A 12,309-nucleotide genomic window follows, 5' to 3' on the forward strand; every position below is an offset into this window, starting at 1 on the left:
GAGCACTTTTTTTTTTTCTTTAAAAAAAAATTCTTGAAGCTGCGACAAGATAAAACGTATTTAAATGACAAAGCCGCTTAAATTGCTAAACGAGCATTTTCCTAGTCTAACTAGCCGAGGCAGGTCACCTGACTGTTTACACGGCCTGCAGACGTCACCTGACCAGGGAGGTCACGTGTCCTCGTTTCCTGCTCCGTCCAGCCGGTTTCCGTTGGGTGCCTCTGTCTCTGTAGAGTGGGGATTATATTATTCACAATTAAATACGCATTCAAAAAAAAAAAATTAGAATAAACCAAAACAAGCACCATGTCAATCTTCCCAGAGCTTTACTTCAACGTGGATAACGGCTACTTGGAAGGGCTGGTCCGGGGTTTCAAAGCAGGAATTCTGTCTCAGGGAGATTATCTGAATCTCGTTCAGTGTGAGTCACTGGAAGGTGAGTAGATATTGAAGATAATACTGTTATGAATACGGGCCTGGGGAAATTTGAGAATGAAATGCAAGTGAGCCCCAGTACAACATGACTGTCAGTGTATTTACATCAGACTGTTGCCGGCCTGATGATCACGTTGCTGTGAATGTTTTGGTCTGCATTCGGTCGGTGTTGTCAAATTCTGGTTGTAATACAACACAGGCCTGACTGTACAAGCTGCAGAGTGCAAATCGACATCTCTGAATTATAACAGCAATTATGCGACTGAGAATATCGAAAACTACTATTGTTTCTAGAAATACAATGAATATAGTGTTTAAGTTATTGCTCAATGATAGTGTTAGTCTGTGATCTTAGGTAACGTGTAAGATGTTGAAATAGTTGGCCTGGTGTTTTGCAAGTGAAGCACAAAATGAATTGCAGATCTAGATCTACGAAGCGTACATATATTGGTCTGTATTTTCATAATTGTCATTTAATTTTCTGCACATTTTTGTTGTTATTTCTTGTATTTAAACTGTTAGGGAAAAAGAAATATATAACGTTAGGAATCAGGAGTAATTAAGACAAAAGGAATTCGAGTGAAACCTGTCATGTACATATACTGAAGTGTCACAAATGTAGCCCAGCCAAATTCTGGAATGTGAATACATCGGATATGTAAATACTTTCCCAATACAGTAGTTTGAGAGAAATTGAAATAAGAGCACAACCTAAGACCCGTTTAATACACTACTGCTTTCAAGTCTCTTACATAGGATTTTAAAAAGGGACTGTAAATAAGATGCTACTCACGAGCACACACGTTGAAATGTTACACCTTGGCAGCAGTTGAAGCTGACAGACTTGAATTGAGTTATAATAACGCACCTCAAATTTGCACGTTGTATTTCCAATGCAAAGTAAAAAAGATTAAACATTTAAGATCGTTTAGGTATGAACTGAAAATTGTACACCTTTGAAAGGTGTAGCTGTTGAAAGCAAAAGCGCCCCTGCGTTATGTTCTATAGAACAGTAGATGGAGATATTGCTGCTAACTTCAGATGTTTAATTGATATCCTGCTCTGAACTGACAAAGTACTGTATGTGTTGTATTTTCTTCTGTCATTCTGTAATCTTCTAAATTACTTATTTCCAAATAAAAACCCATGGTTTATCTTAAATCCTTTTGTGTTTGTGCTATCTGTAAGGTTTCATAGTTATGAACTATATTTACATTTTCTAAAAGTTATCCAAGTCTAGAGCAAATTGAGACTTTGAGGTGATTTCTAATCCATTGAAGATTATTTTTCACTTTGCAGACCTGAAGCTGCATCTACAAAGCACAGATTATGGGAATTTTTTGGCAAACGAGGCCTCTCCTCTCACCGTGTCTGTCATTGATGACAAGCTGAAGGAGAAGATGGTGGTGGAGTTTCGCCACATGAGGAACCAGTCCTACGAGCCACTGGCCAGCTTCCTTGATTTTATTACGTAAGCACAGGACATGTGGAAGTCAATTTTGAATAAACGAGTGTCTCTCTCAAAGTTAGAGAACACATGATCTAATAATAATGATAAATAATCCTCATTGTTTAATTAATTAATTTTTTTAGGTACAGTTACATGATCGACAATGTTATCCTTTTAATTACCGGCACATTGCATCAACGATCCATCTCGGAGCTGGTTCCAAAGTGCCACCCCTTGGGAAGCTTTGAGCAGATGGAGGCTGTGAATATTGCCCAGACACCAGAAGAGCTCTATAATGCTATCTTGGTAGATACTCCCCTAGGTAAGAACCCTTGGCAGGACCTTCATTATACAGGGCTGGCATAAAGTAGAGAGCTGCTTGAGCTATATAAAACATGCTGTGGTTTATCAAACCAACATAGAACGATTGAGGTTTTGTCGTCATTCACTACACTTTGTTTTCTTTTCTGTTTCAGCTGCGTTTTTCCAGGACTGTATATCTGAGCAGGATCTTGATGAAATGAACATTGAAATTATTAGAAATACACTGTACAAAGTAAGAGGTGCTATAACCCCAAATGATTTTTGTGCCCGACAACCATTAAAGTGTTACTCAATGTGGATATAAACCTGAATACAATATAAACCTAATTTACCACCAAAAAAAAAAGTTTGTTAATGTAAAAGGCAAAAAGGCATATTTTTGGAGTTTTATTCTGATTGTAGGTTATTATGAGTTAGTATTACATAGTAATACATGCATTTGGGTTTATAATGTTGTGGAAACAATTCATTTATTTGTATTTTCTAGGCATACTTGGAGTCTTTCTACAAGTTCTGTTATACATTGGGAGGTACAACCACAGACACCATGTGTCCTATTCTTGAAGTAAGTACATCAGTCATTTTTATTTGGTGCATTTGAATGCACTAAATAAGGATACAGTAAGATGCCTATATGTGTTTTTAATGTAGCTATAGAACGGCTGATCCAGTTGTTATACATCTTGTAGCACACATCTAACGCTCGTTGAGTTGTGAAGAAGCTTAAAATTCTTTCGCTCAGTTATGGAGAGTTTCAGAAGTTATGGACTGTATGTTACTGACATGCCTGTTCATTACATCAGCTCTGACCCAAGGTTAACTATCTGGTGTAACGATTAATAAATAGCAGAAGTACTAATACTTTGTAATTGAAATGTTGTGACAAGTCAGAGTTCAATTTTCAATTTTGTTTTTTGTGCAGTTTGAAGCGGACAGAAGAGCTTTCATCATCACCATAAATTCTTTTGGAACTGAGCTGTCAAAAGAAGACCGAGCTAAACTCTTTCCTCATTGTGGCAAGCTGTACCCAGAAGGGCTAGCACAGTTGGCAAGGGCAGACGACTACGAGCAAGTCAAAGCGGTGGCAGACTACTATCCAGTAAGTACATTTAAAGCAAAACAAGTTAAATTAAAGTAAAAGTATTGTTTCCTTCACGTTTGTGTATATTTAGCAATTTAACAAAATCTGTGATATGTGCAGCATCCTTTTTTCAGGGATGGAAATAAGACTTCGAATGCATAGCAGTTTCACCCATTCTAGGTTTTATGACAAGCTTGATTAGCCTGAGTGTATAGGCAACAAGGTCAGGTGTAAACTCGTAGTGAAACCAGAAAGGGATCAAACTGCTACGCTATATTTTTCTAACCTTGATAATACCATGCAGTTTGAGTGAAAACTCCTTCCTCTGGCTTTTGATAGATCTTTGAGCATATTCGTGTGTGAACATTGGTTGATTTGCCATGTTAGACAAGCATCGTTTCTATTTTGGTCATGCATTGATGTGATGGTACCTGTGAATATGACACACTCTGTTTCCTGTGTTCAATGTTCCCTCTAGGAATATAAACTCCTTTTTGAAGGAGCTGGAAGCAATCCTGGAGACAAAACCCTGGAGGACAGGTTCTTTGAACACGAGGTGAGGAGCGTGACTTGGGAGGGAAATGCTCACTTTCTTGACTTGAAATGCTCACTTTCTTGACTTGAAATGCTCCGTTCTTGACTCTTGACAATGGGGTAGTTAAATTATCAGTGTCTAAAGCCCCTTTCACACTGCCGTGCTCTACCCGGGTCGGAACCTACCCAGGTCAGCACCCGGTGTCATGCGGGTCGGCTACACGATTTCACAATGCTTTTGATGAAGCAGGGTTGACCTGGGTGACAGACGCAAGTACACAATGCTCATATCAATGCCCTGAAAGCAGCTTGTTATGTACGCTTCCAACCAAGCTTCTCTGGATTGAACCATCGGCCTAAATGTTGACGAGAGTAAATGTTTCTACATCCCTACTGAAATCTAGCTCCTGCTATGTCTCAATCAACAAAAATATGGCTATATAGAATTGTTACTTGCAGAGGTGAAACCTTCACACAGGCTTGGTTCTTTGTTATTTTGTCGGCTTACGAACAGCCGTCATGCATTTCTCAACCCAGGTTAAAGTGGGTCTTAACACATACTGAGGTGGGTCACTAAGAACTAGCCAGAACCCGGATATGAGTGCCAGTGTGAAAAGGAGCTTAAGACTGCGTTTGAATCCCTTGGGGGTGACGGGGCTCCATTGGATCAGCTGATATGATGCTGATTTATGTATGACAGTTTACATATTGTTTCCCTAAAATATGTATTTTTCTGTACAGTAGTAGTAGTAGCAGTAGTTCTTGTAAATTAAATCATATATTTGTAGTTAGGTTTAACCATATTGAGAATAAATTTCCTGCATTAAGGAAGTAAAATGGGATAACATGTTGTTGAATTCATCTGAAAATGCAACTGCTATTCTAGGCCATGCTCTGTTTATTCAATAGGTAACTACTCAAAGTAATCCAGCATTGAAACCCATGCCACCTTGCTGAATAAGTCCTGTAGTGCAACTCAATACCCAGTATATTTCCAATGAATATAAAAATGTTTGCAGTATTGTATCTGTTACTGTATGTGTGTGTTTTACACCAGTTGCCTTTTATTTTACTTTCAGGTGAAGCTGAACAAGCTGGCGTTTCTGAACCAGTTTCACTTCAGTGTGTTTTACGCTTATGTGAAACTGAAGGAGCAGGAGTGCAGGAACATCGTGTGGATAGCAGAATGCATCGCTCAAAGACACCGAGCCAAGATCGACAACTACATTCCTATCTTCTAAATCTCCAGTCCTGCAGCCCTGGATTAAATAGATGGTACTTGTACTGTACTGATCAGAGATTGTATGGACAAAAACAAACAAAAAAAGAATCGTAGTGATGTCTCACCATTTAAAAACAAAAAAACAAAACACATTTTGACTTGTAGTTATTTATATCTGCTGTTTGTGTTTTGATTTGATTGAACACTAAGTGTACAGTAGAGTGATTATGTTTCTATACAGCCAGCAGTAACACAGCTCTCACATTTGTTCTGTATCTGCAGAAAAGCATGTGTTTTCAACAAGTAACTTATAAGGGAAGGTATTGCTTGATACAGTTTCTGCTTCTATTAACATTTGCTGCATTTTATTTCAGTATTACTTAAGTAATCCACAAAAATAATCCCATTAAATGTTTTTTTTTTATTACTTTTTGCCCGTAAAGGAACAGGCTGGTGGAAAGTTAATGTTTAGGACTGTACAACACCAGTGTTTTGGTGCTGTGCTAGTTATACTTTAACTTGTGACAAACCCTAAGCTGCTTCAGTTTGAGTTAACTATTGTTGTGGTTCATTGTGACTCAAGACTATTGCAGTACTGGTGTGTTGTTATGTGTGAATTAATCTGGATCATACTGAGGCTGCGTGAAGGACCCCCTCCTTTTATTTTCTTCAAAGTCCTGTCAAATCCTTGTATCACGACAAGGTAGTCTGATATTAAGTGCAGATGTTCTGCACATGGGCCTGGCAGAATACTGAATTTGAATTATTCATAGTTGTGTCCTGCATATTACAATTGGAACATTAACCCGAAGAGAACAAGGACGTTTTATTTTTCATGTTGTCTAGATAACCTATGCAAGTATTACATTAAGGGCCATGCTCGTAAATCATTAATATGACTTTTACATTTACAACCGTAACTAATGCTTTATGAATATGGACATTGGCGCATGTTTTTGATTCATGAATCAGAACAGTAAGAGAGGTTTAATAATTTTCAATGCAGTAAACTTCCAGTTGAAGCTGAATAGAGAAAGGTATTTACCAGCTGCTGTGGTTGGAGCTTACTGTTTCTGCATGTGGTATTTAGATGTTATGTCAGCATCTGCTGCAAACTGTTTACAGACACAGTTATTACTGTTTTCTCCCTGTCATGTCTATGGCACATTTTCCATTCCTAAACATGCATTCTTATTTAGAGCATCTTTCTGAACAGTGGTAGATTTTTTTTTGTTTGTTATTTTAAGATGTGATTGCCATCAGTGTCAATCTCAAGCTTTTATTTAGATTTCATAATCTCAAAATCTTGCTTAATCTAAGTGGAGGAGAGAGAGAGAGAGAGAGAAATTAAGGATACTTTGACCTTAATTCGGCAGGAATCCAGTTAGAATTGATCTTCATAATATTGATCCTTTAAAGCAACTTCTTGAAAAGGTATGGCAGATAGGTTTTATTTTTTTATTTCAGTTTTTTTTACAGTTATAGTGCGTGCTGCATGGTATCTTTAGTCTGTGTTTGGTGAAGCAGCAGGAAATATATTTAAATGTTAGTAAACGTTCATATATTACAAAAAAAACCCCGAAGAAATGACATTATTTTAATGAGAAAGTATGATAAGTGAGTGTTGCTCAAGCTGTTTTATTGGGAACAAAAGTTTGTTTTTGTTGATGCAGTTTAAATGGAATGGTCTCATTCTTAATGCTCTGCATTGCGTGGTGTCATAACTATACATGGGGTAAACTGTAGAACTTGTGTAGTAGTGACGTGTCGATGGCTTTGTGTTGTGTGCGTTCCTTTCTCTTGTAAAGCTGTAGATCCCACTGGAGAATAAATGAATAATAACAGAATTTTAATTATTTAATGGAATTGATCTAAATGATCTTGTATTATTATGATAAATGTGTAATGCTTATAAAGCTCTGTGTCTGATACTTTATAAGAACTTCCCTGTGGTGTATATATTCAATTTACTGACTTGCATCAAAGACTAGTGATGGGTGATTTTGTTCTTATTTCCTATTTTTGTGAATGTTATTTCTCCCAAATGTGGCAATAAATAAATATTTATCTACAGTAAAAGATGGGTTGCAGATCACAGCTTGTTTATTTTCTTTGGATCACTTTGCTTACATATCATTTGGCCACAAGGGGGAGGCATTATTTACAAATGTGATTTTGAGTTCCCTTTTTCCACTAGAGGGGTGTGTTTACACACACATATTCTGTGAGTTACAAACTTTGAGAGTACTTGATATAATATCTATAATTATATTATATATATATATATATATAATATATATATTAAATATGTGCACATGTTTTATTGCATGTTAAAACACTGTGGTGTGATAAGTTAATTTAATTTCTATGAATCTTGTAGCATATCTCTGACATTTCGACAATCTAACTAACTTGTAGCATATCTCTGACATTTTTGACAATCTAACTGTTAATCTTATAAAACTTGTAATAAACAGGTTAAGGCACATTTCTAAGCCATTAAATTGCAAATAGGAGCAGACAACAGCTGCAGAGGAATGAGATGTGAAAAACTGTGAATGAATACAATCCCTTTTACCACAGTAATTCTACCAAATGCCTGTACCATGGTTAAGCATGACTGTGATTGTTTGTGACTTTGCTTTTGCCCTGCTATAGTGTAGTTGCCTTTCATACGGATAGCCCTCACACTGAATGACATACCTCTGTTGCTTCTAAGATCATTTGTTTACACCTGGTTTCTCAGGACTATGTTTGGAAGGTGCAGTATGTCCTTGAATGCCGTAGTGAGATGTTGATGTAAGTATACTACTGTACATACATTGTGTAGGGAAAATTTATCTTAGATTACAAGTAACCCACAGACATTTGTTGTTGTTATTATTATTATTTATTATTATTTATCTAGCGGAAAGTCATTTATTGTGTCTCTGCTTGATACAGTTCCTACTACTGGCACAACAATGCCTTCATTTTGCAACAAGAGTATGTTTCACATTTCTGGATGACATGGACTGGGTCATTTAGTTAATTGCCCACATAATTTTAATCTGAAACAAATTATTACCGCTCTTGAGTGTCAACTTTAATAATTTTTCCCTTGATAGAGCCTTTCCCTCAGAGCTACATTTAGTGGTTTACAACATGTGCCTGCGACGAAGTGAGTCAGCTAACTCATGTACTAGCTTTCGTTCTTAATTGCAATATGTCTCTGCTCCTGGCAATGGCAGGTGGTAAATCTGGATTTTGGTAAATATTAAAGGGGGTCTGTCACAGTAATAAAGCTTGTTATTATTGATGTCATAATTGCAATGCCTTGGGGTCAGAATTGGAAGGATACATCCAGAATAGGAAACGTGTACTGTATGTAGAGGGCCTGCTGGATCCTGGAAGCTTTAAAGGAATAGGTGGACATTAATTGACCCCTGTCCTTTCCTCTCGTACAGATGTCTAGTTGCGATTTATACACTAACAGTTTGTACACTCTCTTTGTTCAGCCTAAATGATGAATCTCAAGATTTGCAGGCTCTGGGACGTATTCCATGATTTCCACACAGTTTGTAATCTGCATCTGGTCTCAATTTAGCTTGAATCAGCTAGCAATAATTGCCATCACTCCCATTCCAGGCCTCTGTGTAAGCACAGCTGGGACTCTGAGGTCTCAGAATTCATACTTGTGTTTATCAGCTACAGACATTAAAAGCACAGCCAACCACGGTACCCTGTTAAGCCTCTGAGAGAAAATAAATAAATAAATAAATAAAATCCAGTATGTTTGTGCTCAAGATGCATGAGATTGCCAGTCCCCCTGCCCTCTTTAACACAAAGAATACTGATTAATGCAGAGGCAGGATCTGAAATCAGACTTACAGTCTACAGGGGAAAACAACAGATAAAAAGCTTCCACCAAAGCCTAATGTTCGGTTATGAAAAGGGCCTTTAGAACATGTTCACAATGCGGAACACCGATCCGAGGCAGATAACTAATCTGGCTGGTGGTGTGCATACAATGGAATACAACTTCCTGCTCCTGCTGCTTCTGTCTGTGTTTTCTTTAACTTCATTGTTATTCCTCAGCAAGGTCTTCCAGACCGCTTGTGTTATAGGTATCTGTAGAATGCAGAGTGGCTGAACAAAAACCATGCTGGTAGTAGTTTTTATAAACCACCTTCTTTTATTGTACTGTGTACTTTTACTTGGTGTTCACCATGCTGTCACATGGGAGTCTGGGGGAGTGTGCAGGGCTGAATTGCATTTTTTTAAAGAGATATTGGCAATAAGACATTCAGTGTACATCCAAAAACTTTTTTAATTTTTTTTTTATTAATTTGGAATCCAGATGTAATGCAAAAACAAGAGTTATTGTAAACAGATACATTTGTTTTAATCTGTAAATGTTGACTTGTTTCATCTCTATAAGTATTAATAGTGCTAAATATAGAAATACTATCTTAAAGTCAATGACAGATGTTTCAACAGTTGAAGACGTTTAAAGAGCCTTTTATGCAAAATGTGCAACCTGGAAGAGATATTTAGATCATTTTATTAGAAGTGACAATTTAGCGTTATATTAATTGCTTTTCTTTTAGCATCTCTAAATAATTAAAACAAGAAAGAAACCGTTTGGATGCAAACATGAGGCTCTAAACAAACAAACAAGCAAATCATTTTCCTTCTACTCACAATCGGCCAGCATTCTGTTTATTCACTGGGCTCTAGTGCTGCTGGAACACAGAACACAAAGGCTCCTAATATATCCTCATACTTCCCATTTAAAACAAAGCGCTCATGTTTTAATGTTTTTCCCATCGTAGCCCTGGCTGTGGAGCGTCAAGTGTTGATAGAGCCTGTGCTCTTTACAGAACCACCACTTCATGACGCAGAATTCTCCACTCTTGGAAACTGTAGCTGTAACATTTTCTGTTGTAACATGCTTATATTGAGACGATGGTTTAAAAGGCTATAGTCTATATGTTCTGTTTAAAAAAAGTTACATCGCATTGCAGTAATTTAAGAACTTATTTTGCAAAGCAAACACAACATAATATTTCCAGACAGGGCTATTTTGAGTTTTAATTTTATCCCAGCTACACAAGTGCTCTTGTTATTTGCTCCCTTTTAATTGTGTTGTTTCATAGAAAGAGGTTGACTACTGAACCGTGCAGATGGAGATTAATGTGTGGACCTGGAGAGCTCCAGTTCTTGGAAAACAAGGTGGCTGCACTGCTTGGTTCCAGAGGGGCATGACTAATTGTATCTCTCTCCCATTCTGTGAAGCACCACTATTCTCTTTGCTGTCAGCCATGCAACCCGAACAACATTCCAGCAGGACTGTGCCACGGAACTCCTCGCTGCGAGCACGTGTGGGAGGAGCTTGGAAGATGTGTCGTGAAGGTGCACCAGCAAGCCTGAGGCAGCGCTCAACCCGCTGTCAGCATATCCACACGCTTTACCCATGCCTAACCAACAGAGTCCACAAGCAGGTTTTAGAAAATGTTTCTACATTCATTAATTAGCAGTTCCTATATGTGTAATTGCCAGGTTTCAATTCAAATCAGAATAAATAGTGTACTTATAGCAACACTAATGGTGCAAACAACACCTTCAGCAGGTGTTATTGGTTACACGACAAGCTACTTTGACTCCCTGAACCCCATAAAAGGGAGTGCAATTGAGTAGTACAGCTTTGGAAATTGTATAAACCGAACGCATGTAGTCGGCTATCGTGAGCTTTAAACACATCTTTTATTTTCCTCTAGTGTCTCTTATTGCCTTCAGCTTCTTAGACCTCCTTTTGAAGGGGCTGGCTTGCTCCTGAAGATGAAGCTCTCGCAGACAGACTCTCTGAATACTGGGGAGGCGAGGATCATGGGCCACAGCCTGTGTAGCTGACTGCAGGCTTTACACAAGCTGCATTTCAGGACCGAAAGCCACTCGGAAAGCAGCTAACCTCTGTGTGAGCAGGCTGCTCTGCAGGTCAGTTCTAATAAACAGTATGCAGGGGTGCACAGGAGGCTCCACACATACAAGGGATTGTACAGCTTGCACAGAATTTTTCATGGTAATTTGCTGCAAGAAGCTTTTTCACACACGGTGACTAGGTCACACAGTTACCTGCTTTTTCAAGGAGGCAGGCATCTGGTTAGACAAGCAGTTTAAGGGTATATCTTGAGTCCTTTGTCTGGTTTGAATGGATGCAAAATGCGCACTGTTAAGAGTTCATGTTGATGACCTCCCTTTCATGGCACTGACACCTGTATTGTGCTATTAATATCACTGTCACAAGATATGCTTGCATAATATTAGTTTGTTGGTATTGTTCCAGTCATGGGAACATCTTTAGGTAAATTGCTGTATATCTCATTTGAGTTGGCTCAGAGCTAAGGAACAGTGGTGTGTGTGTTTGTGTCACAGTATATTGGATTACAACAGTAATAGACATGCCTTGAAAATGTCGTCCATCAGTAAGATGAGGATAAAGATTACGACCAATCAATGCCAAGACTGCGTTGTTCCCAGTTGTAAAACTACATTTTTCTAGTATTTTTACAGTCTTTACCTTTTACGTGCATGACAATCCACTGGGCATAGCAAACACATGTAACAGGGAAATCTTTATTTAAGACATGGGGTCTGTTTGAATCATTTAAACAGCTGCACGTCTGACACATTTTACTTTATTATTTATAGCCCCCCTAATAACCATTACAGCTTACTTTCTACATACAGCAGCAATAGATGACTGTTTTTCACAGTGCAACATTTACACCCACTGTTTAGATCATTCATTTAAACCCTTTCTGTAAAAGCGCCCAAATTGCAAACAAAAGACAGTATTGTATCACTTTCAGTAAAATCTTTTAAAAAATAATCTGTATTACAAAACACCTGGCAACATCTGGAGTTGTTGGCGGCCAAAGCTCCAGCCAAACGTTCTAAGGAGAAGTTGAGCTACAGTGTTTGCACTTGTGGGAACAAAGTTGAGTTTCAGGGAATGATAGGAAAGGTTTTGTGAAAGCCTGGTTACAGGTCAGTAAAATGCCTTGGACAATGGATTTCTCAGCAGTGCAAAAAAAAAAAAAGATTTAAAAAAAGCTGGTAGTATTGCTGGAAACAAAGGTCCTGATGAAAAGACGAGGAAGGGAGCGTGTGAGAGCACCATGTGGAAACCTTCTTGCAGAAGTGTTGGGATCACTGTTCGAGGCCGCTGGATCAGATGGGGAAGCACATGAGGTAGGAAGGAGCTGCCGCTGGGTCCCAGAT

The 12,309-nt window shown here is 38.2% G+C and overlaps 1 protein-coding gene across 1 annotated transcript; it reads left to right on the forward strand.

Annotated features, from left to right (window-relative positions):
* Nucleotides 1-169: 169 nt before the first annotated feature.
* On the forward strand, nt 170-7,125 carry LOC121296731 (V-type proton ATPase subunit d 1-like). The gene is made up of 8 exons (XM_041222510.1): nt 170-436; nt 1,735-1,906; nt 2,029-2,207; nt 2,362-2,441; nt 2,697-2,774; nt 3,132-3,308; nt 3,769-3,846; nt 4,904-7,125. Exons 1-8 carry the CDS (start codon nt 307-309, stop codon nt 5,063-5,065), a joined length of 1,056 nt encoding a protein of 351 aa, XP_041078444.1. The 5' UTR covers nt 170-306; the 3' UTR covers nt 5,066-7,125.
* The last annotated feature ends 5,184 nt before the right edge of the window (nt 7,126-12,309 follow it).

This window comes from Polyodon spathula, chromosome 21, assembly GCF_017654505.1.
Source record: "Polyodon spathula isolate WHYD16114869_AA chromosome 21, ASM1765450v1, whole genome shotgun sequence".
NCBI classification, from domain to species: domain Eukaryota; kingdom Metazoa; phylum Chordata; class Actinopteri; order Acipenseriformes; family Polyodontidae; genus Polyodon; species Polyodon spathula.

Excerpts from the sequence above, each read along its gene's own strand:
- LOC121296731 (XM_041222510.1), top strand. The coding sequence starts at position 307 with ATGTCAATCTTCCCAGAGCTTTACTTCAACGTGGATAACGGCTACTTG. Across the intron at positions 1,907-2,028 it reads AGCTTCCTTGATTTTATTAC|GTACAGTTACATGATCGACA; the intron begins GTAAGCACAGGA and ends TAATTTTTTTAG. Across the intron at positions 2,775-3,131 it reads CCATGTGTCCTATTCTTGAA|TTTGAAGCGGACAGAAGAGC; the intron begins GTAAGTACATCA and ends TTTTTTGTGCAG.